Source organism: Acinonyx jubatus, chromosome B4 (genome assembly GCF_027475565.1).
Source record: "Acinonyx jubatus isolate Ajub_Pintada_27869175 chromosome B4, VMU_Ajub_asm_v1.0, whole genome shotgun sequence".
Lineage (NCBI taxonomy): Eukaryota > Metazoa > Chordata > Mammalia > Carnivora > Felidae > Acinonyx > Acinonyx jubatus.
In genome coordinates this window covers 73,839,934-73,866,381 of record NC_069387.1, presented here as the reverse complement: position 1 = coordinate 73,866,381, position 26,448 = coordinate 73,839,934, and the positions used below count along the sequence as shown (strand labels likewise).

General features: G+C 39.3%; 2 protein-coding genes across 3 annotated transcripts in view; one reads left to right on the top strand and one right to left on the bottom strand.

The window, feature by feature from the left end:
• LOC106969344 (olfactory receptor 8S1-like) overlaps positions 1 to 26,448 on the top strand; it is an 82,284-nt gene that overhangs the window by 3,193 nt on the left and 52,643 nt on the right. The gene's annotated exons all lie outside the window — the stretch shown is intronic.
• Positions 1,060 to 22,940, bottom strand: CB4H12orf54 (chromosome B4 C12orf54 homolog). Its single transcript, XM_053226170.1, has 7 exons — positions 22,910 to 22,940; positions 22,022 to 22,134; positions 16,755 to 16,785; positions 13,295 to 13,327; positions 11,176 to 11,291; positions 9,540 to 9,588; positions 1,060 to 1,589 (listed from the first exon to the last, which is right to left on the bottom strand). Exons 2-7 carry the CDS (start codon positions 22,075 to 22,077, stop codon positions 1,419 to 1,421), a joined length of 456 nt encoding a protein of 151 aa, XP_053082145.1. The 5' UTR covers positions 22,078 to 22,134; positions 22,910 to 22,940; the 3' UTR covers positions 1,060 to 1,418.

Sequence of the window (26,448 nt, the reverse complement as noted above, 5' to 3'; positions counted from 1 at the left end):
GTCATAGATCGGACCATATGGAGAGTGTGGCTAGCACTGTATATGCCACAGGTGAACATCTGAGACAGTCTTCTTCTCCATATGATATTAGGTGTCAGATGAAACTAGGGAGTAGGGAACTTAAAAAGGTTGAGAAAATGACCTGTCACTCAAGCAGTGCCTTTGAGGGCAGCATACTCAAGTACTTTATTGATGAAAATCTTGACAATGGAGTCTATTGTGGGCCTACTGTGTTTAACTCTTGAGTCTGAATTAAGCCCTCACGGTAATGCAAGTTTCTGGAGCACTTTCCAGAAAGGAATAATGGGCCTCACATTTCTTAGTTTGTGTTTAAGCTCTCCTACCTTTCTATCTCTTTATCCTATACTTGTTTCTCCATGATTTTCTCTATATGGAACCATCCACACCTGACACACTTTGGCTCTTTGTATTGTTCAAAGAGACCAAGAAGTCATGGCTTGGCCCTGCCCTCAGGCTTCCATTCTCTTACTCCTTGTCCCTTTTATTTTTTAATTTTTTTAAATGTTTATTTTTGAGAGAGAGAGAGGAGTGAGTGGGGAAATGGAAGAGAGGGAGACGCAGAATCTGAAGCAGGCTCCAGGCTCTGAGCTGTCAGCACAGAGCTTGATACGGGGCTTGGACTCACAGACTGCGAGATCATGACCTGAGCTGAAGTTGGACACTTAGCCAACTGAGCCACCCAGGCACCCCAACTCCTTGTCCCTTGGGTTGGAGCATACCTGCTTGGTTTGGCGCTGCTCTCTCATGTTCGAGTGAGGACCCATGAGGCGTGGTTTCTTGACTATAGAAGGATGGGCAGGGGAGACCTCAGGGGAAAGGCCATGTGGGTGAAACCTGGCAGAAGCAGAAGAGAGACCTTCTTTTCTTGATTGTAGGGTTAGGGTCCAGGGTAGCAAGCTGATTGATCAGAGAACTGTCTTCTTAGGTGGTGGGCCTGGGCCCTTGATGGCTGTTCTCCAGTGCTTCCCAAATTTAGGGTCATCCCAGAATCTGGAGGCCTGATGCTTTTGTACCCAATAAGAGAAGGTTGTGATTGTGAATATATGGCGGCGAGTGATCTCATCCACCCCTCCCCCCTGTCCTGGTTTTCACTGTCCTGAAGGATTTTCTCATCACATTCCACCAGGAATGGGAATCACTAGCTCTGGGAGTTGCAATTCTCTGGTGATCATGTGGCCCACAGGGAATAGCCCTTGCTAGGTCTTAGGAGATGTAGTGTCATAGCTTATGAGAGCTTGTGTCCTCATCAGGAAAGTCAGGATAGTTCCTCATGCTGGCCTCAGAGGAATATTAAAATTAAGTAAAATCATAGGTCCAATGTGGTTTTTACCAAACAAAAGTGCTTCTCGTTATAAAAGTTTACAGTAATTACACTTAAAATGTATGTAAAGATGAGATTACCGGTCAGTTATTCCTTTCATGGTTTTAGCACTGATCAATTTAAAGTATAATGATCTGTCTCTTATGGTTTTTATTTCACTAGAGCCAGCTGTCTGAGAAAGGATCAAATTTGGTTCAAACAGGGTCAGGGAGTTCGCCTTCATTTCCTGGTTCAGGAAGGACTGTATCTGAAATATATCAAACTGACTTTTAAAAAAGTATCTCTGAAGTCCTCTGCAGAACATGATGCTGCCATCTTTCTTGACCACCCAGTCCTCTTGTTTCTTAGTTGTCATTATTGGAAAGTTATTCCTAATGTCTAAATTAAATCTCTGGTGTTGTAGCCTGATCTTTTTTTCCCTAGTCTTTTTTTGTTCTTTTCCGTTTTTTAAAAAATTTATTTTAATTTATTTTTAATGTTTTTTAAAAATGTTTATTTATTTGGGGGTGGAGGGGCAGAGAGAGGGAGATACAGAATCTGAAACAAGCTCCAGGCTCTGAGTAATCGACACAGAGCCCGATGAGGGGCTTGAACTCACAAGCCACGAGATCATGACGTGAGCCGAAGTTGGATGCTTAATGAACTGAGCCAACCTGTTCTTTTCCTGTTTTTTTTTTTAATCAAGATAAGTGTAGTCTTTAATCCCCATCACCTGTTTCACCCATTCCCCCCCCCCCCCCCCACTGCCCCTCTGGTAACCATCAGTATGTTCTCTATAGCTAAGAGTCTGATTCTTGGTTTGTCTTTTTCCTTCCTTTGCTTGTCTGTTTTTATTTCTTAAATTGCACATAGGAGTGAAATCATATGGTATTTGTCTTTCTCTGAGTTATTTCACTTAACATTATACTTTCTAGCTCCATCCATGGTGTTGCAAATGGCAAGATTTCATTCTTTTTTATAGCTGAATTCTTTATTCATTCGTCAGTGGACACTTGGACTGCTGCTATAGTTAGGCTATTGTAAATAATGTTGCAATAAACATAGGGATGCATGTAACCTTTGAATTAGTATTTTTCCATTTTTTAGGTAAATACCCAGTAGTGTTATCACTGGATCACGTGGGACTTATATTTCTAACTTTTTGAGGAAATTCCATACTGTTTTCCACAGTGGCTTGTACCAGTTTTCATTCCCACCAAGAGTGCAAGAGGGTTCCCTTTTCTCCACATCCTTGCCTGTGGTTTCTTGTGTTGTTGATTTTAGCCATTCTGATGGGTGTGAGGTGATATCTCATTGTAGTTTTTAAAAAAAATTAAAAAAAATTGTTTTTAAGAGAAAGAGAGAGACAGAGTGTGAGTGGGGGAGGGGTAGAGAGAGAGGGAGAAACAGAATCTGAAGCAGGCTCCAGGCTCTGAGCTATCACCATAGAGCCTGATGAGAGGCTTGAACTCGTGAACTGCTAGATCATGACCTGAGCTGAAGTCAGCCGCTTAACGGACTGAGTCACCCAGGCACCCCTCATTGTAGTTTTGATTGACATTTCCCTGATGATGAGTGGGGTTGAGCGTCTTTTCACGTGTCTGTATGCCATCTGTATGTCTTCTTTGGAAAAATGTCTGTTCGTGTCTTCTGCCCATTTAAAAATTTTTTTTTTAACATTTATTTATTCTTGAGAGACTGAGAGAGAGTGTGTGAGAGAGAGAGGGAGACACAGAATCTGAACCAGGCTCCAAGCTCCGAGCTGTCAGCACAGAGCCAACAAGGGGCTTGAACCCACGAACCACGAGAGCATGACTTGAGCTGAAGTCAGCTGCTTAACTGACTGAGACACCCAGGTGCCCCTGCCCATTTTTAAATTGGATTGTTTGTTTTTTGGTGTTGAGTTGTGTAAGTTCTTTATATATTTTAGATACTAATCCTTTATTGGATATATCATTTACAAATATCTTCTCCATTCCATAGCTTGCCTTTTAGTTTCATTATTTCCTTCACTGCAGAAACTTTTTATTTTGATGTAGTCCCAATAATTTATTTTTGCTTTTATTTCTCTTGCCTTAGGAGACATATCTAGAAAACTGTTGCTATGCCCAATGTCAGAGAAGTTACTGCCTTTGCTCTCTTCAAGGATTTTTATGGTTTCAAGTCTCATGTTTAGGTCTTTAATTCATTTTGAGTTTATTTTTGTGTAGTGTGAAAGAAAGTGGTCCAGTTTCATTCTTCTGCATTGTAGCTGTCCAGTTTTCCTAACACCATTTGTTGAAGAGATTTTTTTCCCATGTATATTCATTCCTCCTTTGTTGAAGATTAATTGCCCGTATAATTGTGGGTTTATTTCTGGGGCTTCTATTTTCTTTTATTGATATGTGTCTATTTTTGTGTCAGTACCATGCTATTTTGATTACTGCATCTTTGTAATATAACTTAAAAGTCTGGAATTGTGATGCTTCCAGCTTTTCTTTTTCCAGATTGCTTTGGCTAGTTGGAGTCTTTTGTGGTTCCATACACATTTTAGGATTGTTCTATTTCTGTGAAAAATGCTGTTGGCATTTTGATAGGCATTGCATTAAATGTGTAGATTGCTTGGGGTAGTATAGACATTTTAATAATATTCATTCTTCTGATACATTAGCATGGAATGTCTTTCCACTTCTTTGTGTCATTTTGAATTTCTTTCATCAGTGTTTTATAGTTTTCAGAGTACAAGTCTTTCGCCTCTTTGGTTAAGTTTATTCCTACATATTTTTGGTGCCATTGTAAATGGGATTTTCTTAATTTCTCTTTCTGCTGCTTCATTATGAGTATATAGGAATGCAACAGATTTCTGTACATTGATTTTATGTCCTGCGACTTTACTGAGCTATCAATTCTGGTTTTTTTGGTGGAGACTTTAGTCTTTAGTAAAGTCCTGCGACCTGAGCTATCAATTCTAGTTTTTTTGGTGGAGAAAGGGTTCTTTCTGTATAGTATCATGTCATCTACAAATAATGAGAACTTTACTTCTTCCTTACCACTTTGGATGCCTTTTATTTCTTTATGTTGTCTAATTGCTGTGGCTAGGACTTCTAATACTATGTTGAATATCAGTGGTAAGAGTGGATATTTTTATCTTGTTCTAGACCTTAAGGGAAAAGCTCTCAGTTTTATCACCGTTAGGTTGATATTCCTGAAGGTTTTTCATATGAGGCCTTTATTATGTTGAGGTATGTTCCCTCTAGACCTGTTTTGCTGAGGGTTTTTTATCATGAATGGATGTTATCCTTTGTGACATGCTTTTTCTGCATCTGTCAAAATCATCATATGATTTTTATCCTTTCTTAATGATGTGACATATCATGTTGGTGGTTTTGTGAATATTGAAACAACCTTGCATGTTGGGAATAAATCCCACTTGATCATGGTGTGTGATTTTTTAAAATACAGTTTTGGATTCAGTTTGCTAATATTTTGAGGATTTTTACATCTATATTTGTGAGAGATGTTTGCATGTATTTTTCTTTTTTCATGGTGTCTTTATCTGATTTTGGTATTAGGGTGATAATAGACTTCTTGGAATGAATTTGGAAGTTTTCCTTTGTCTTCTTTTTTTTTGGAATAGTTCGAGAATAGGTATTACATCTTCTTTAAATGGTTGGTAGAATTCACCCATGAAGCCATTTGTTCCTGGAATTTTGTTTTTTTGGGAGTTTTTTGATTACTGATTCAATTTCATTGCTGGTAATTTGTTCAAATTTTGCATTTCTTCCTGCTTTAGTTTTGGTACATTATGTGTTTCTAGGAATTTATCCATTTCTTCTAAGTTGTCCAATTTCTTGGCATATAGGTTTTCATAATATTATAATTTTTGTATTTCTGTGGTGTTGGCTGTTATTTCTCCTCTTTCATTAGTGATTTTGTTTGTTTGGGTCCTCTCTCTTTTTTTGATGAGTCTGGTTAGAAGTTTATCCATTTTGTTGCTCTTTTCCAAGAATCAGCTCTTGGGTTTCATTGATCTGTTGTATTTTTTTTTTTTTTTTTTTTAGTTTCTATTTCATTTATTTCTCCTCTGATGTTTATTATTTCTTTCCTTCTGCTGTTTTTAGGTTTTACTTGTTGTTCTTGTTCTAGCTTCTTTAGGTGTAAGGTTAGGTTGTTTATTTGTGATTTTTCTTGCTTCTTGAGGTAGACCTGTACTGCTGTAAACTTCCCTCTTTTGAACCACTTCTGCTGCATCCCAGAGGTTTTGGACTGTTGTGTCTTCATTTTCATTTGTTTCTATTTACTTTTGCATTTATTCTTGATTTCTTGGTTAACTCATTCATTATTTAGTAGCATGTTGTTTAATGTACATGTTTTTGTAGTCCTTCCAGATTTTTTCTTGTGGTTTATTTCTAGTTTCTTAGCATTGTGATCAGACAAGATGCATGGTATGACTTTGATCATTTTGAATTTGTTGAGACTTGTTTTGTGGCCTAATATGTGATGTGTTCTGGAGAATGTTCTGTATGAACTTGAAAAGAATGCATATTCTGCTGTTTTCAGAAGAAATGTTCTCAATATGTCTGTTAAATTTATCTGGTCCAGTGTGTCATTCAAGGCCACTGTTTTTTTTTTGTTGCTGTTCTGTTTGGATGATCTGTCCATCAGTGTAAGTGGGGTGTTAAAGTCCCCTATTATTATTGTATTACTATTGATTATTTCCCTTTATGTTTGTTATTAACTGTTTTATGTATTTGGGTGTTTTCATGTGGGGTGCATAAATATTATAATTGTTGTATCTTCTTGTTAGATTCTCCCCTTTTTATTATATAGTGTCTTTCTTTGTCTCATATTACAGTTTTTGTTTTAAAATCTAGTTTTTCCAGTGTAAGTATTTCTACCCAAGCTTTCTTTTCACTTCCATTTGTATAATAAATGTTTCTCCATCCCCTTATTTCAATCTGCAGGTGTCTTTTGGTCTGAAATGAGTCTCTTGTAGGTAGCATATCGATGGGTCTTGTTTTTTTTTTTTTTTTTTATCTGTCACCATATGTCTTTTGATTGGAGCCTTTAGTCTATTTACATTCAATGTAATTATTGAAGATATGTATTTGTGGCCATTTTGTTACTTGTTTTTTGGTTGTTTCTATAGATTTACTCTGATCCTTCTTCTCTTGCTTTTTTCATGGTTTGTTGACTTTCTTTAGTGATATACTTAGATTCCTTTCTCTTTATTCTTTGCTTACCTATTATTGGTTTTTGATTTGTGGTTACCAGTAGGTGTGTATATAACATCTTCTGCATATAGCAGTCTATATTAAATTGATTCTTGCTTAAATTTGAAATCTTTCTAACTCTTCCCCACTGCCATGGTTTAGGTATATGTCATGTTTTACATTCGTTTTTTTTTTTAATGAATCCCTTGACTGATTTTTACAGAAATACATATTTCACTGCTTTTGTGTTTTTTACTTTTCATATTCTCACTTATGGTCTTTCTTTTCCACTCAAAGAGCTCCCTTTAATATTTATCATAGGGCTAGTTTAGTGGTCATGAACTCCTTTAGTTTTTGTCTGAGAAACTCTTTATCTCTCTTTCTATTCTGAATGATAGCCTTGCTGGATAGAATATTCTTGGCTGCAAATTTTTCCCTTCCAGCACTTTGAATAGATGATACCACTCCCTTCTGGCTTACAAGGTATCTGCTGAAAAATCTGCTTATAGCCTTATGGGGTTTTCCTTATATGTAATTGTCTTTTGTCTTGTTGCTTATATTTTTTTCTTTATAACTACCTTTTGGGGCGCCTGGGTGGCGCAGTCGGTTAAGCGTCTGACTTCAGCCAGGTCACGATCTCGCGGTCCGTTGAGTTCGAGCCCCGCCTCAGGCTCTGGGCTGATGGCTCGGAGCCTGGAGCCTGTTTCCGATTCTGTGTCTCCCTCTCTCTCTGCCCCTCCCCCGTTCATGCTCTGTCTGTCTCTGTCCCAAAATAAATAAAAAAAACGTTGAAAGAAAAAAAATATAACTACCTTTAACATTTAATTACTATTTGTTTTGGTGTGGACCTCTTTGGATTGAATATTTTGGGGGATCTCTGTGTTTCCTGGATCTGGATATCTGTTTCCTTCTCCAGATTAGGGAGATTTTCACCTGTTATTTTTAAAAAAATTTCTGCCCCTTTTCTACCTTTTTCTGAGATCCCTCTAATCTAAATGTTATTATGCTTGATGGAGTCTCTGAGTTCTCTGAGACTATTCTCATTTTGCATAACTTTCTTCTCCTATGCTCAACTAGGTTACTTTCCATTGCTCTGTCTTCCAGGTCATTAATTTGTTCCTCTTCTTCATCTAGTGTGCTATTCTCTCAAGTGTATTTTTAATTTCATTTATTATGTTCTGGATCTCTGATTGGTTCTTTTTTTTTTTTTTTTTTTTTTAATCTCTGTGTTAAGGGTCTCACTGATGTTGTGTACTTTTTTCTCAAGTCCAGTGAGTATCTTCATGGTCATTACTTTAAATTCTCTATCAGTCATATTACTTATATCTGTTTCCCCTAAGTCTCTTGCTGTGGTTTGGTCCTGTTCATTCATTTGGGACATGTTTCTCTGTCTCTTCCTTTTGTGTAACTCTCTGTGCCTGTTTCTGTGTGTTAGAGAAGTCAGCTACCTCTTGCTCTTAATAGTAGCCTTATGAAGAAGAGGTCCTGTAGAACTCTGCAGTGCAGTGTCCCCTGTTCCTCGGGGCCTGGAATTTCAGGGAATGTCTCCTATGTGTGTTGCATTTGCTCTGCTGTTAAGTCTTGGCCTCTTTTTACTTCAGTCCGGTTGTCTGCAGAGGCTCTCTTTGCCTACTGTGGGCAATGTTTGGTCCCCAGCAGGGTGGTGGGGGGTGGGGTGCGTTTTAACATGTGTGGTGAAATGCTTGTGAAATGAGATCTGCTTTGTCGATGGAACTGAGGTCCCTCAAAATGTGTAGGTTGGGAGATATTCTGTGCTGTTCTTCTGGGGAAGGGGGCCTGGAGCTACTGGACCAATGGGAGTGTGACTGGGAAGAGTGGATCTGCTGAAGTGAAGTAGGTGGGGGACTTGGTGCAAACAAATTAGGTAATGAGTATTGACCCATGCTGGTTCCTACAGGTGGCCGTTGTTTATGCTGGTGTATCGAGGAGGGAAATGGTGCCTGCCAGCTCTTTTGCTTCTGAAGGGGTCTCTCTGTTTTCTCTGTCTCTCCAGGCCATGCTCTGAGATGAGTAAATCACTCTCTCTCTTCTGCCCTGGCATTTTTCACACTGCTGGTTCTATGCTGTATCTGCACAGGTTGTTGCTGTACTATGTTTTTAGGGACTCAGCTTCCTAATGCCCTCTGGGCTGTGCCAGACCTGAGTTGGCTGATTTTTAAAATTCCAGGCTTTAAGTCCCGCTGGTTGTAAGAACTCAAGAAATTCACCTCCTCTTGCTTTCAAAGGCAAATGTTATGGGGATTTGTCCTCCCCATTCTTAGGCTCTCTGGTGTGAAAGTCTGGTTTTTGCCCTTCTCTGCACTACCAGCTCTCTCCCCACCTGGATAGCCATGGTCTGTTTCACTCTCAAACCATGTTTTACCCTTCCTGCCTGCCCTGATGTGGCCTCTTCTCTACCTTTAGTTGTGGAGTTTGTTCTGTCAGGCTTTGGATCACTTTCTGCTTATTTATGCTAACGTGAGTGTTATCTAGTTGTATCCATAGGATGAGGTGAGCTTAGAGTCCTCCTACTCTGCCATCTTCCCAGCTGAGCAATCCTGGTATTTTTCTTTTGGAAAAGAAATTGACATCTCCCCATGTTAGGGCATTGGACTTTCAAACTTTTATTAATTTAATTTTCTTCTTCTAAGTCTTTCTTGTACCTCCATAATTTTTTATTCTTTTCTCATGACTCTATTTTCTTATCTGACATTCTTTTGATGTTCCCTTACTCCCTCAATTGAATGATGAGAATCTCCCCATTTCTATTATGGTGAGGTCCAGGACTGATCCTGAGATTACAGGGATTTCTGATGGGGATGAGGATGGAGGAAGAACCCCTGGTTCTGTAGTTAACCATTAGTTGAGTGGTGGGGGGCCACTTCCTCCCCCCTTAGAAGAGATGTATATTGGAAATACAGGCATCTGAAAGTTCAAGGCTCAGAGCCAGCTATATTCCTAGCCATTATACCCATATCTGGGTGGATACCATTTCCATTGGGGATTATCAAAAGAGGGCTACTTACCCAGTCCCAAATGCAAATGACCTGGGTATCATGGAGCAGTTGCTCATCCCTGAGGTGGACACACAAAGGAGTCACTTTGTTATAAGGATCTAGAAATGTCTCCCTAAGGGCCCTGAGCCCTGCTCACATCCTTAGTTTGGAGTATAGCCAAAGAAGGAGAGGTTGGAACTTATGGGGAAACTAAAGAGAGGCAGATGCAGATTATGGCACCAGCCATCCTGGTTGCTTGCACCAGACATATGGTCATTTGCAAAGCAGAGCAAATCATGGCCACCATGATTCTGTGTTTAAGCAGTGCTGGGCATTAGGAGTTAGCCAAATGTCCCTGGGCACTGCCACTAGAGCAGGTCCTTGATTTCTCACTTCTTACCTACTTTTTTTGTATGGAAAATGGATACAATGAGACTTTAATTCTCCTCATCCTATTCTGAGTCTCTTCTCCCCACCCCCACCCCCTCCTGCTCTCCCTCACCTTTTAGGAAAACTAACAACAGCAGCAGTTACATCCTAGGTCATCAGGTGGGTATTCCCAGAGTCCTGCGGTGACCTCTTTGAAAATCAGCCTTTCTTGGATAAAGGAGAGTATCCTTTAAGCTGAGGTAAACTTGGCACTTTTGACCTGTTGACCCTTAGGGATTGGCAGCCAAGAACTTTCCTCTATATCTCATGATGGATTCTGCCTGGCCCTATTTCCTTATCATTCTGGAATGGAGGTGATTGACCAGGCTTGGGGCAAGATCAGAACAATTCTTTCTGGACTTGTTATATTTAAAGATTCTCAAGAAGTTTCGGACTGTTAATGAGCTCTGTTTTGGGGAGGGTCTAGAAAAGCATAGAGTAGTTTTAATTCTCAGAAAGACCCTAGGCTAGTCAGAATCTCCTTTTGATTTGCTCCTCCCTGTGATTACTCCACCCATATTTGAAGTGATGGGACTTGTAAACTCCTGAAATAAATCTTACTTCATTCTGACGTTGGAGGATATTTCACTGGGCCCAGTTATTTATATCCTTGATACTCAAAGTCTGGTTCACGAGTCAGCAGTTTTGGCGTCATGTGGTACTCTCTTACAAATACAGAATCTCAAGCTCACGCTAGACCTACTGAATAAGAATCTGCTTTTTAACAAGGTATACAGGTGATTTGTATACATGCAAAAGTTTGAAAAGCCCTGATTTATAAATTTCTTCTTGGATGGGTGAAGGAAGAAACTCCAGATACGGCTTTTATGCTATAATTCTAGGCTTCTGGGTGTTTTGAATATTTTCCTGTAACACTAAAATTTTCATCTGGGCATAGGACTGTAGTTTAGAACTAAAATTTGACCACCATGAATAAGCATTCTGTTCTGATGTCCCCACTATTTAAGCCCTATGCCAGCCCTAGTAAGCCCATACAGCAGACTTCTATGCTTGCTGCCCCTCCTCTGCTGAAAAGAGGTGTAGGTCTCACTGAGGGTTGAGAGTATCCTCAGGTCCTCAACAGTCATCCCATGGGAGAAAAGGATCCCTCTGTGCCCATCTCGGTAATTGGGCTGGACAGAGGAGAGACTAGCAGTGCTCCTGCAAGTTCAAGGAAAGTCCATGTCCACTTGGCTGAAGGGGGAAAAGAAAGGAGGATCTCGACTCCAGCTCTTACCCAAAGGAAAGATGAAACTTTGGGTTGAACTCCCTCTTGTTCCCTCCCACCACTTTTGGCTTATCCAAACCTTGAAATGCTGCTTTTTTACCTTGAATCCGAGCATCTTCCTGCAGCTGAAAGATAATGAGAATTCAGAGAGAGTCAGAGACTTAGAGGCCATCCATCTCCTCTGAAACTTCAGCGTACCAGCTGTACACTTACTTGGTCAAATGTAGGAATGTCTATGTGGAAAATAGGGGCTTTTAGGGATTGGAATTAAATTCTAAGTTTCCTGAAAGCAGAATTTTGTGTTGTTTTTATATCCCTCACACCAAACCACTTAATATAATGCCCTGCATACAGCATATGCTCAATAAATGTTTGTTGAATGCTGAATAAATAAATAGGACAAGATGTGGCCTCTTTAGGGGTGGGAGACACACAATTCATTACTCTCTTTTACTTTTTTATGTTTTTTTTGCTCTCCCTTTTCTGGCCCCCTTTTACCCTCCTCTCTGCATCTCCATTGGTTCTCTGAGGAGAACTATTAAATATCTATGATGGACCTTAAAAAAAAAAATCCTTCTTACCCATCCTAGAGTGAACAGCTGCTGCTGATACACTTTGGGACCCCTGAACAAACAGGAGCCTGGTAGATCATCTTTCTACCTAACGATGCTCTAAGCATGGGTCCTAAGGTTTGCCTAATCAAAAAGAAAGTACATTCTAATTCTATCTCTCTGCTATCTTTTGTTTGACATTCTTCTCTCAGTATTTAAGTATAAAAATTTTTTTTAGTAAGTCTGTAAGTAAGGAGTATGTTTGTTTGTATCAGCCTGGGGGAATTTATGAAGACAGGGATTTATCTGGTGGATCCCATGAAGAAGCGCTAGAAGAGAGCTTCAGCATAGAGGACATCAGAGGGGACTTTTAATATATAAGCCTTGTGAGGATGGAAATCAACACACACAAGTCTCACTTATAGATAGGCTTCTCCTCTTACTAATTCAAGCGTTATCTGGAGGAGACTCAGACCTAAAGGGACTAAAGTTCTGGGTAGGGTAGAGGCACCCTGACCCTAAGGTAAAACTTGGGTGAAAATACCAAGTTTCTTATCTCTACCTAATGCCGCCTTTTACTTGCAGCCAGGTGGAGGCAAAGACTGCTCTAATTTTCCCTAGAGTAAGTCCTGGACATAGCAGCAGGATACAATGACATAGCTTCCTGGGAACATAGAAGGGGCTCAGTTCTAAGGCGAAGATAGTGATTTAGAAGAGGTTTATTTTCAGTGCTTTCTCAATCAATTAATACATGACTTCTTGCCAACTAGAAAGAGAGAGCTACTGTTTCTGAGACCACTGGAAGCTCATATTATACTTAGATGCTAATTTTAATGAAACTGTGTCTTTATTCAGAGGAACAAAAGTTAAGAATCTGTGTAGAAGTTTCCCATTTGCTTTGGTTTTATAATATTAGTACCTGTCCTAAGTTATATGTTTACCTATGTAAATAGTCTACTGATAGGTAATTGTGTAGACAGTGCCTATTGTTGTCCACTGTAACAGACAGAAAAAAAAAGGCGGGACAGCAGGCTTGGTAGGACCCAGGTATATCAACACCTTGAGCAAGCTGGGGACAGTGCATATTTGAGTATATTTTTAAAATATTTGATCAGTATTTGTATAGAAAAAGACTGAAATCTATGTGGAGGGAGAGCAGAGGAGGAGGAATGTTTCTATTTAGCAGAGACATTCAGCTCTGACCTCTAATTTGCACCTCCCTACAGTGAATAGCCATACTTTTCTGATAAGGAATTTACCACATCACTTGGGGACTCTTCCTAACTCAGTCATTTATCAGTGTTTCATATAATTACACAGTATTCTTGCTCAGAGAAGTTCTGGTAGATACAATTTTCTCTATTGTCATATTTCCACGAGGGGATTGTTAGGCATCTTCTTCCCTTAGCTTCCTGAACGGACAAGCCAGTGCTGCTCTTTAAAGGGAGAATTCACTAGATAAAGGACTGAAACTTAAACTTTGATCAGAGTCAACATCACAGTAGGGTATGGAAAACATGGGAGCAAGGGAAAAGTGATGTGGCCAGGGAATTTAGAAAATTGAAATTTAATCTCACCTCTTTTTGTATATCCCTAAAAGCCATTAGTACCTGAAAGAAGACACAAAACTGGTGAAAAAATTAATGTTATAGACTTTATTACAAAGGGATTATATATATAGAATCTTCCAGCTATTAGGCTGTAGGGTGTGAATGCCAAGAGACCATGGCTTCCTAGCTTTAGCAATAGATCCCATTGACTTCTTTACATATATCTGGGCCACCATTTCTCCATATGGTAAATGGGTGAAATGCAGGAAGTTATTTAAAAAGGGCTGAGTTGTGAGAGGAATATAAGTGAAACCTATTATACTTTGTTTAATTGGTCCTTGTTCTGAAGCTAAGCATAGCTATTAAAGTCAACACATATTTGTATTGGAGGACAACACCAAATATTGGTGAAGATACAGAGCAGTCAGAACTCTCCTACATTGTTGGAAGGAGTGTAGAATTGTATATTCACTTTGGAAAAAGCTTTGGCAGTTCTTGTAAAACTGACTAGGTACCTACCCTCACACCTAGCCATGGATGGATAGAATGACTGTTAGAAATCTGAGTTGCCTCATTTTGGGAGAAGGATGAAGACTTTGAGACGGATAGTTATGTCTTGTTTGGTAGAAATATAGAGTTGTTTTTGTTGAAATTCAGGAGTTTCAACAGGTGTGTGCAGGTGCATATGGAAGCTGGATAGTCAGTGGGGTAGACTATGCCAGTTACCAGCTCACTACCTTTGTTCACTCTTTGTTTTATCATATCCTTTTTTATGTCATAGGTATCCAATTATGTATTGGTTCTCAACAGGATGGTTTTCTGAGGCTTTCATAAGCAACTCACTCTTCTAATACAATAATTATAAGAACAGTAGTTATTCTATCCATTTTAAATTAAGAAGATTACTTTCTTCTGTAAAACTTACAGGAAGAGTCATTGTAAATCACAGAGAATAAAAAAGTTGATCACATTACTCATTTCATATAATATTGTTCATTGGGAGCTTGCAGGAGAGGCTAGTGAGACTTCTCATTTTTTGATAAAAAATCCAGAGTCATTAATTTAATTGTCTTTTCCTGCTTGGCTCGGTATAGGAAACATATAAGTTCAAAGTGATCAATTGTCCTCTAATTCCCCTCTCTATCTAACAGTTTAAATGTATATGCAACTAGAATGTCAAGATTTGAAAGCTGAAGTAGTTGATATTTTTGGGAAGTCCTGAGAAACTCCAGATAGTGTCTGTGTTCTTGAATTCACAACAGCTTGCTCTGGCTGCTTTGTGGGAATACTTAGCTTCTGCACTGATAGGCCATTGAAATATAAAGTGAAACCTGGCATTTTCATGTTTGAGAATTGGCCACCTTGTTGTTTTCATATAGCTGGGAAACCAAGGACATTTCGTGAAAATGGAAAAGGCATCAGTTTTTATAGAATGAAAGAAGCTACTTTCATATTCATTAAATTCATGTCTATTGTAAAGCAGTTTCAGAAAGCAAGACTTAATAATATATATTCTGAGACTAACCACTCATCGCATTGCTTCAGTTAGAAGACTGAAGGCAACAAATTCAGATTGGTGACCTAATGGGCCTATTTTTGTTTTCAACTCATAGTTGTCAAATTCCAAAACACACTCTTAATTGGATTCAACAATTTCATTATTATAGAACATTTGATTTAACAAAGGAAGACATTTTTTGACTGGATTTCTTTAAATCAACTTAAATGGTTTTCCTGACCATTCTTTTCCTAACCACAAAAATGGCAATTCATGTTCCTATCCAAAGTACAGACTTCTATTCGTTTACTTGTCAACACTTTAGAAGTCATCAACAAAAAGCGGGTCTGAGTCTCAAATCTAATAAAGAACAGGAAAGCTTCAGCATGGTTTTCTACTATTAGCCATTATTCCCATTTAAACTACTGTCAATAAATTTGGGAATGTGTAGGACAGTTTGGAGCATTAAAACATTTTTATTAGCAGCCTCTGATCCCACAGGATGAATCTGGCATTTGTGCTTCTCCAAAATCTTTATTAAAATACTCTAAAGAAATTCACAACAGCTAGAAATGCATTAGTAATAACGCAATTTCCTATTATAAATAATGCAGAGGAGAATGGCATCCCAAATATTGAAATTGTATCTGAATGACAATCTAATTTTAATGTCTTTTAATGTCTTGATATAGACCTGCCAGCCATAGCCAATGGGAAAAAATAATCCTCCTCTGTGCTAATGACAAAACCCCAATCATGTTCCAGACAAGACCTTTAGAAGCAATGGGATCACTTGGCATGTTACTCTCTGAAACTCACTAGCAATTATAGGAAACTTAGTATTTTTTTAATGGACTTAATTTGGCATTCAAATGGATAAAACTAAATACTTCTATTCTTCAGGTTGATTCATTTATTTTTTGAGACGTTTATTTTGGAGCTAACTTATTCTGGAGGGGCCAAATCTTTCAGAAAACATTTTATGATATAGGAATCAAGGGCCACAGTCAAGTAGTTATTGGACAAGTTGAGTAGCTCGAAAGATAAAATAACTTTCTTTTGGATCATAAATGGAGTTAAGATCTTTAATTTTCCTAACAAAATGGTAACTTTGCCTTCTTCTCATCCGAGATTTAAAGTATATGGCTTTCTCAATACTTCCCCTAAGGTTCTTGCTCGTGGATGAGATTTAAATTATTCATTATGCAGTTATTAAAAGGCTGGGATTATCTAATGGACAGGTGGATCTCTAGAAGGGTGCTGAAGTGCACAAACATGAGGAGTCTCTGAGGATTTAGGACTGGATGGGTAATAGAACAAGATGGAAGAGAGCATGGGAATCCTTCACTATCAATCAGTAATTACTCAAGGGAAAGAAAGAAGTTTGCTCCTTTCTTAAGTCTTCTATCCCTTCTCCTGCCTCTCACAATGCTGTCGAAGATGACCCCTTTGTACCTACTTGGTCCCAGAGGGCTTCAGTTATTGTTAGCTATATTTCCTGTTGAAATAAGAGACATATCTTGGAAATATTACCCTAATTCTCCCAGAATCAGAAGATACACCCTGAAACTGATAGAATACAAGATATTTTTTTGGAATTGAGATGGACACTTGAAGTCACCCTATTTTTCAGACAGCCCAAAGTCTCCTTCAGCCCTACTGAGTCATTTTCAGGCCATATCTCCTGTGTCATCTCTTGATCTATCTGGTGGGTGACAGGTATAAATAGTCTCATATTTTTCCCTTATGAACACCCACATAGCCCCTGGAGTTATCTAGTGTAGTAGTAGCATTGAAGGTATTACCTAGTCTTGGTAGACAGTGATCCACCAGCTGGTCAAGAGCACTCTGAACTATAATGCCCAAGTCCTCCAAGATATGGTCCTTACTAGGCAGCATTCCTGTCTCTTAGCTACAGTCCCTTCTTCTCCATTTTCCCCAGGAATGAGAAGCCCAAAAGGAACCAGTCTATTTGGAAGTCTTACCTACCTTTGGTTGCATGGTGTCATCAGTGGATTTTCTGGAAAGAATGATATAAATCTGATGAGGCACTGGGTAGGTGATGTCAGCAAGAGGGCAGAAAAGGAGATTCCAGTCCTCATACCCACCACAGAAACATCAATTTTGACAACCATCATGAATGGGAAAACCTCTGTGGGAAACCAGGAGTCTAGTGGAGAGATTCCAGCACCTTGCAGGAGCAAAATATCCATAAGTAGATGCATTAAAGAGGTTAAGAAAAACAGTTTCACTTTACCTATGTCACCCTTCTCCAAGGGCAGCATAACTCAGTGTCAAAAAAAACACTCTTAGCCTATGATTTCTCCCATGGGGAAAAGTGAGAGTGAAATGAGCAGTCTGATTCCCCAGCCTTGTGAGATGTTGCATAAGAGGCCAGTTCTGCTTCACCTCACCCAGGTCACTGAGGTTACTGGCACACCTAAATAGTTTGGGGGAATCTGGGAACAAAGAAAAGGAGTGGACACTCACAGAGGCCACCACATGGATCTCAGAAACCAGCTGCAGATCCTACTAGCTGGTTTGTAGGCTCTACCAAGAGGACCACCCATGAACTCCATGGGACTCCTTATCTGCAGGTCCCCCTACCCCTGGAATTGGCTGACAAATGCCCACAGTACTCTGCACACACCCCAAGATGGTGCACAGAGGCCTTTGCAGATGGCAAGTGCAAGCATTGCACAGTATGTAGATATCAGCAGCTGGCTCAATTATGTAGGAATGAGAGAAGACATACAATCTTGGAATGCACCAGAGCACCATCCTGGGGAAAATAAATAGGAGGCTGTCAGTACCCAGACTAGCTTTATGGGAAGAGAAGACAAAATACTAAACCTTCCGCAAGAGGGAACAAGAAGGTAAGGGTAGTGCATCCATAAAAAAGGCCTGAGAGACACCCCCCACCCCCATTTTTAGCTGGGCTATTGGTGAAGGTCTTTCACTCTTGAAATCAGTCAGTAAAGATTGGCAGTGGGGACTGCTTCTTCGAATGCCAAGACAGCAATGGAAGAACTCAAGGAACATGAAGAATCAAGGAAGAGTGTTACTAAAAGAACAAAGCTCCAGTGGCAGGCACCAAAGAAATGGAAACATAGGAATTGTCTGAAAACTATTCAAAATAATCATATTAAAGAAGCTCAGTGAGCTACAAGAGATCACAGACAACTAGTGGAAATCAGGAAAGCAATACATAAACAAAAGGAAAAGTTCAACGAAGAGGTAAAAACCATAAAAAAAAAAAAAGAACCGAACACTTTCTGGAGCTGAAGAATACAATGACTGCACTAAAGAATTCTATGGAGAACTTCAACAGCAGACTCAAGCAGGGGAACAAAAAGAAAAAAGAATGCAAAAGAGGGAAGAAACCTTATGTAACTTATGGGATACCATCAAATGACACAATGACATTTTGAGAGAAGGAATGGAAAGAGAAAGGGGGCAGAAAGCTTATTTAACAATAATGCCAGAAAAATCCCCAAATTCAGGAAGGGAAATACACATCCTGATTCAGGATGCTCAAAAATCTCAGAAAGGCTGAACATTGAAAGATCTTCACTGAGACATTATAATCAAATTGTCTGAAGTCAAAGACAAAGAGAATTTGGAAAGCAGCAAGAAAAAGTGAATTGCCACATACAAAGGAACTTCCAGAAGACTATTAGCAGACTTCATGGCAGACACCTTGCAGGCCAGAGGTAGTAGGATGAAATAGCCAAAGTATTTTTTTTTAAGTTTCTTTATTTATTTTGAGAGAGAGCAAGGGAGGGGCAGAGAGAGAGGGAGAGAGAGAATCCTAAGTAGGCCCTGCACTGTCAGCACAAAGCCTGAAGTGGGGCTCTATCTCACAAACCATGAGATCACAACCTGAGTTAAGATCAAGAGACAGATGCTTAACCAATTGAGCCACCCAGGCATCCCACACCAAAGTATCAAAAGAAAAAAACTGCTAACCAAGAATACTTTACCTGGCAAAGCTATCCTTCAGAAATAAATGAGAGACAAAGACTTTCCCAGACAAACAGAAGCTAAGCAAGTTCATCACCACTAGACTTGGTGTACAATAAATGCTAGGGGCACCTGGGTGGCTCAGTCAGTTAAGCGTCCGACTTTGGCTCAGGTCATGATTTCAGTTTGTGGGTTCAAACCCCATGTTGGGCTTTGTGCTGACAGCTCAGAGCCTAGAGCCTGCTTGGGATTCTGTGTCTCTTTCTCTCTCTGCCCCTCCCCCACTTGTGCTCTGTGTCTCAAAAATAAATAAATGTAAAAACAAAAATTAAAAAAAATACATGCTAAAGGGAGTTCTTCAAATTGAAATGAGAGGATGTTAAACAGTAGAATGAAAACATGAAAGTGTAAATCTTGCTGGAAAAGGTAAGTATATAGTCTAATTCAGAATACTTCAATACTGTAATGTTGGTGCTTAAATCATTTTTAATGCTAGTATAAACCTTAAAACCCGAGAGTATTAAGAATAACTCTAGATACAATAATTTGTTAATGGATGCACATTATGAAAATATGTGAATATTGGGGTGCCTGGCTGGCTCAGTCAGTAGAGCATGCAGCTCTTGGTCTTCAGGTTGTGAGTTCGAGCCCCACGTGGGATGCACAGATTACTTAAAACAAAATCTTAAAAAAAAATGTGAATATCAACAATAATATAAAACATAGGGGAGGGGTAAAATGTAGTTTTTGTATGCAATCAAATTTATCAGCTTGAAATGGACCTATACTATATAAGATGTTTTATGTAAACCTCCTTGTAACCACAAAGAAGAAATCTCTAGTACATACACAAAAGATAAAGAGAAAGGAATCAAAGCATATCACTAGGAAAATTCAACAATTCATTCCCAGTCATTTCCTAGTTTTGTTAACGTAGTAATGGGGATTGTACACCTAGTTTATTTTCTTATTAATATAGAAGAGCCATTTTTGTAAAGTTTTTAAATGACATTTTATTGAAATTCCAAACTTTGATTTTCTTTCACAATTCATCGTTCTTACAGAATATATGGAAGCAGAAAGGGCCTTTGGTTATTTGACAGTGAATATTAGTCCTATTAGTTTTAGGTTTGTTTACTTATGGGTCATTTTAGGCAACTTCTTTTTATTGAACATTTTTCACGGAATTTGTTGACAGGTTTAGTAAAATGTTTTTTTGTTGTTGTTGTTATGTATTGTAGGTGATTGTACTTGCCATTCTACTTTTGATTGGGCTAAAATGAACTTCTTCTAAAAATGAACATTCTTGTCTCCACTGAATGAATTACATTTTGTCTGTGTGTGTGTGTGTGTATTCATATATATTCCTGTTATAAATGTTACAATTTTATTTGTAATTTCTGAAAATCCTAACTAAACAGCTTATTTTGTTCTAAAAGAAAGATTCAACAAATCACAAAGATAGCAAGAAGAGAGAAGCAATGGAATTACAATATGTTCAGGATACAACAAAATGGCAATAGTAAATAATTATTGCTATGTAATGATCAATGGCTAAGCACAAATTGATTACATTATTTAATAAACAATGGCTAAATAAATTAAACAATATCCATCTATCTATCTACCTATCTATCTAAAGAGAGAGAGATAGAGGGAAAGAGAAAGAGAAAGGAGGGCAACAAGGGAGAAAGAGGAGAGAGAAAAGATGCAGTCATGGTACAATTTTAGCAATTTATTCTTGGAAGTTGGGGCTGAAGAAGATTGAGCCTCCATGAACCAGGCACTGAGGTGGGTGCTTTGATCCACATTTTTTATCCTCAAACAGGGCTGCTGTGTGGGGGAAGCATTTTACTTTACAGCAAACTGAAGCTCTGTCATGCTAAGTAATAGTAATAAAAAAAGCTAATTCCCCCTCAGTCAGTCTGAATATATTCTTTGTTATGACTTCTCTAAGAAAGCATAAATTATGTCTTCCTTGTTTTTTTTTAATTAATTAATTTATTTATTTTTGAGACAGAGATAGAGCATGAACGGGGAGGGTCAGAGAGAGGGAGACACAGAATCTGAAACAGGCTCCAGGCTCTGAGCTGTCAGCACAGAGCCTGACGCGGGGCTTGAACTCACGGACCGCGAGATCATGACCTGAGCCAAAGTCGGCCGCTTAACCGACTGAGCCACCCAGGCGCCCCATGTCCTCCTTGATTTATACTGAGTTATTGAAAGCTTAATTACACTGCAGTAGGAAGAATTTGGAGTTTGGAGAAAGAAGAGTTTGTCTGAATTCCAGCTTCATTGTGTTCTAGTTCTTGGACTTTTGTCAAGTCTCTTTGTATAAATTTATTTCCGCATGTAAAAAAAGTAGGAGAAATGATCTTTACCTTACTGAGTTTGGGGTTAGATTATATAAAAGCCTTTGTAACTGTAAAGTTCATTTTAAATATTATCACTATTTTTCAGTGTCTTGCTTGCTTCTACCGTCAGAACACTGTCAGCAGACATCTCTGGTGTGGTTTTTATGCTTTCTCATATAGAACTCGCAGAGACTCCGATATCTACTCACTATTTCTCCTCATAGTCCTGCAGCTGTCTTCAAGAGACTTCATACTCTTGGAACAGATTTTCATCTTCCTACAAGTTTCAGGCTTCTCAATTCCTCACTGGCTCTCAGACTTGAGGTCCAGTTGACCATTCTGAGCACTTTAGAGATAGGTAACTTGGAAACTTTGAAGACACTTTCTCTTTCTTCCTGACTTCCTACCAATTCTTAAGTCAAAACATCTGCATACTTCAAAAGCAAGCCAAGTCCTAATTCCTTTCTGAAGCTTTCTTGACCCATAAGTTCATAGCAAGCCTCCTTTCTTCTGACTTTATGGATAACATTGCCTGGGTCTCATACTCAGTTTCATACAGCAGATTCTGGCCCTCCTCTCACCCTAGTCCAAGGGAAGCATGGTTTTGGATGGCTGGCCTTGATTTAAACTGTAGATCACATAAGGACTTCTTAACAAATGTTTACCCTGGGATAAATGTCCCTACGTTGTATACTCAACTAACTCCTAGAGGGATTTCAGATTGAAGCTAACCCTCTAAATTGAAATGACAAAGGTCTACTAATGTCTCTAACATTGAGGAGGTGGAGAAGAGAGGATACATGAAAGTCCCCCCCCCCCCTTCCTCTGTCAGGAAGTAAGTGTATCAGAAGGGGGATGGTAGACAGGTGACCCTAGTTTTTCTCCCACGCAGCATATCTAATCTAAAGACTTTTGGCAATCATCATTACCCCCCTTTACCTATTCTGCCGTATGGAGGTCCTTTGTTCTTGATCTTGGAAAGTATGCTGTGCCATTTGTCCTTGAACAGAAACCAGAGACTCTGGAGCTGAAGTTGGAGATAGCTCTAGGCCCTGGGGAGGCACAAATGATAGGGGGAGAGGGCAGGTGTATAGTGAGAAGAGAAGCACTTACCCACAAGGACAGAGGTCTCAGTAGTACACGAAGCATTTGTGTTTTGAATGTGTGTGTGAGTGTGTGTGCGTGTGTGCACGTGCACATAAGTGTAAAGAAAGATAAGGGTGAGAGGAAGGAAGTGTAGCCCCAGGTAAGTCTTTTTCAGTAAGTAAGAACAGAAGGTTCCAGTGAGAAGGTAGGTGAAAAAAAAAAAAAAAGAACCTGAGTAAAAAAGAATAGCTGGCTGAGATTGGGGCTAAGAAGCTGGCTAGAGTCCCCTTGAGGTGAAGGTGGACTTTAAAGCAAGGATAGGAAGTAGTGTGTAATGAACTGAAGATAGGAAAATTCCCTATTCCATTCTACCCCACAGTCAGAATCTTCATGGTCATCTAAGGGTAACACTGCAGGCTGGAAGTCTGGCAGCTCCAACCTTCAAGTGCTTTGTGGAGGAAGAGGGAAACCTCATAGTTGATAGTGTCAAAAACACATGGGGTTGAAAGGCCAAAGCAGTGACCTAGACAAGAGTTAAACCCTCCTCTGAAAAGTTGCCTCCCCTTTTCCTGCTCTTATCCTCCCCTCTTCCAAACCCCAGTCAGAACTAGGCCAATTATGCCCAGAAAGTTACCCACCTCCACTGCCCAAGTCATACTTTGTCCCACCCCTTTCCCCCTGGAATTTCTCCTCTTTGAACCCCATTTCACAACAATCCCATCTCATCTGCTCCCCATCTACCTTGCCCTTTTCAACTCTCTGTGACTTCAGCTGTGACATCATGATCTGAGACAATTGGCTCTCCCGCCCCCCACCCCCTTAGCCGGGGTTCCATTCAATCTAAATGATAATGATGAAAGAATGAGAAAATATAAAATTTGAGTTTTAATTTCTAGGATTTTTGGCTGCTTCATTGCCTTCCACCCATTGCATTAAACATCCAGTGCTTCTGAGAGACAGCAGGAAGGAGCTTAGCAGAATCCACCTTTAACTTTGAATTGCAAAACAGGGTCTGAAAAATTTGGCTTCAATTTCTTTTTTTTTCTTTTTTTAATTTAATTTTTTTTAAATTTACATCCAAACTAGTGAGCATATAGTGCAACAGTGATTTCAGCAGTAGATTCCGTAATGCCCCTTACCCATTTAGCCCATCCTCCCTCCCACAACCCCTCCAGTAACCCTCTGTTAGTTCTCCATATTTAAGAGTCTCTTATGTTTTGTCCCCCTCTCTATTTTTTATCTCTATTTTTATATTATTTTTGCTTCCCTTCCCTTATGTTCATCTGTTCTGTGTCTTAAAGTCCTCATATGAGTAAAGTTATATGATATTTATCTTGTTCTGACTAATTTTGCTTAGCGTAATACCCTCTAGTTCCATCACGTAGTTTCAAATGGCAAGATTTCATTCTTTTTGACTGCCAAATCATACTCCACTGCATATATATACCACATCTTCTTTATCCATTCATCCATTGATGGACATTTGGGCTCTTTCCATACTTTGGCTATTATTGATAGTGCTGCTATAAACAGTGGGGTGCATGTGTCCCTTCGAATTAGCATACCTGTATCCCTTGGATAAATACCTAATACTGCAATTGCTGGGTAGTAGGGTAGTTCTATTTTTAGTTTTTTGAGGAATCTCCATACTGTTTTCCAGAGTGGCTGCACCAGCTTGCATTCCTACCAGCAATGCAAAAGAGATCCTCTTTCTCTGCATCCTTGCTAGCATCTGTTGTTGCCTGAGTTGTTAATGTTACCCATTCTGACACATGTGAGGTGGTATCTCATTGTGGTTTTGATTTGTATTTCCCTGATGATGAGTGATGTTGAGCTTTTTTTCATGTGTCAGTTGGCCATCTTGATGTCTTCTTTGGAGAAGTGTCTATTCATGTTTTTTGCCCATTTCTTCACTGGATTATTTGTTTTTTAGGTGTTGAGTTTGATAAGTTCTTTATAGATTTTGGATACTAACCTTTTATCTGATATGTTGTTTGCAAATATCTTCTCCCATTCTGTCAGTTGCCTTTGAGTTTTGCTGATTGTTTCCTTCGCTGTGCGGAAGCTTCTTATTTTGATGAGGTCCCAGTAGTTCATTTTTGCCTTTGTTTCCCTTGCCTCTGTAGACGTGTTGAGTAAGAAGTTGCTGAGGCCAAGATCAAAGAGGTTTTTGCCTGCTTTCTCCTCAAGGATTTTGATGGCTTCCTGTCTTACGTTTAGGTCTTTCATCCATTTTGAGTTTATTTTTGTGTATGGTGTAAAAAGTGGTCCAGTTTCATTCTTTTTCATGTTGCTGTCCAGTTTTTCATTTGATGTGATTTGTGATACATTTGGGTGTAAGGCTGCCATCTTGCTTTTCGTTTTCTATTTGTCCTAGCTATTCTTTGTTCCTTTGTTCCTCTTTTTCTGTGTCTTTGTGAATTGAGTATTTTTATGATTTTCTTTTATCCCTTTGTTGGATTATTAGCTGTAGCTCTTTTTGTTTTAGTATAAGGGCTGCTTTATGATTTATAGTTTATATCTTTAACATATTAGGGACTACCCTCAAGTGATATTATGTCACTTTATGTGTAGTATAAGAATCTTATAACAATATACTTTCATTTATCCCCTGATGCTTTTATGCTATTGTTGTCTTTTGTTATAACCCCCCAAATACATTATTTTTTTTGCTTTAAATATTCAATTATTGTTAAAGGAGATTTAAAAAGAATAAACAGTCTTTTATAATTACTCATGTAAATATCCTTTCTGATATCTTAATTTCTTTATGTGGATCCAGATTTCCATATGGTATCATTTCCTTCTCCGCAAAGGACTTTTCTTTAAATTTCTTGCAGTACAGATCTCCTGGTAATGATATTTTTAAACTTTTGGACATTTGTTCATTTTTCTAGTTTAACAAGTATTTCAAAAGTGGAAATTATTTGGATGATTTGGAATTTGGATGATTTGGATGATTTGGGGGCTGTATGCGCCCCCAAATTAACTCCTTGGGCAGTAAAGAGTTAACTCTGCTGGCCTGGGTTTCTCATTCCCTACATATTCCAAAGAAAGGCCTGTCTTCAGGACTCCTTGGCGGGCTCCTGGGAGATAATCTCCAAATCCTTGGAATATTCTGCCTGACAAGAATGTTTTTGTAGACGGAGGCTTTGAGCCATGGTGTACTAGCTTGACCAAATAAGTTTACATTTATGGTGAATGTTTTTGATCTGGAGGCGACTTGAGTCTGAGTAGTTGAGGCTGGTCACATAGGCACTGCATGAGACTGACCTCCAATAAAAACTCTGGACTTCATAGCTTGTGTGAGCTTTCCTGGTTGGCAACTCTTCACATGTGTTCTCACACATCATTCCTGGGAGAATTAAGTGGGTCCCCATGCAACTTCACTGGGAGGGAACAACTGGAGTCTTGTGCTTGGTTTCTCTTGGATTTTGCCACATGTGCTTTTTCCCTTTGCTGATTTTCATTTGTATCCTAACCCTGTAATAAACTGTAACCATAATTAGGACCACTTCTGAAGTCCTGTGAGTCTTTCTGGTGAGTCATCAAGCCTGAGTGTACTCTTGGGACTCCCAACATAACCCCCGAATCTCAGCAGTTTAAAACTGGGAAGTTTTGGTTTTGTTCACATTACATGTCCTTTCTGGGGAGCTTTAGGGGAAACGCCCTACTCTGTATCATCCTCACTCAAGTAATCAAGCTGAGGAAGTTTCTTCTTCATGCTTCAGCAATTTCTGATGCAGCAAACTAGAAACATGATGAATTGTGACTGTTTTAAAAACATTTTCCTTGGGGCGCCTGGGTGGCTTGGTCAGTTAAGCATCCGACTTCGGCTCAGGTCATGATCTCACGGTCCGTGGGTTCAAGCCCTGCGTCGGGCTCTGTGCTGACAGCTCAGAGCCTGGAGCCTGTTTCAGATTCTGTGTCTCCCTCTCTCTCTGCCCCTCCTCTGTTCATGCTCTGTCTCTCTCTGTCTCAAAAATAAATAAACGTTAAAAAAATTTTTTTAAAAACATTTTCCTTAAACATGTAACTTCCACTTATTTCATTTTGTTTTAGACAGATCAGGAACAGGAGAGAGGGGCAGAGGGAGAGAGAGAGAATCTTAAGCAGTCTCCACTCTGAGCGTGGAGCCCAATGTGGGGCTGGATCCCACGACCCTGAGATCATGACCTGAGCAGAAATCAAGAGTCGTATGCCCAACCAACTGAGCCACCCAGGCCCCTCAACTCATATTTCATTGGTTCAAGCAAGACATAGGCACTCTTAGCTTTGAG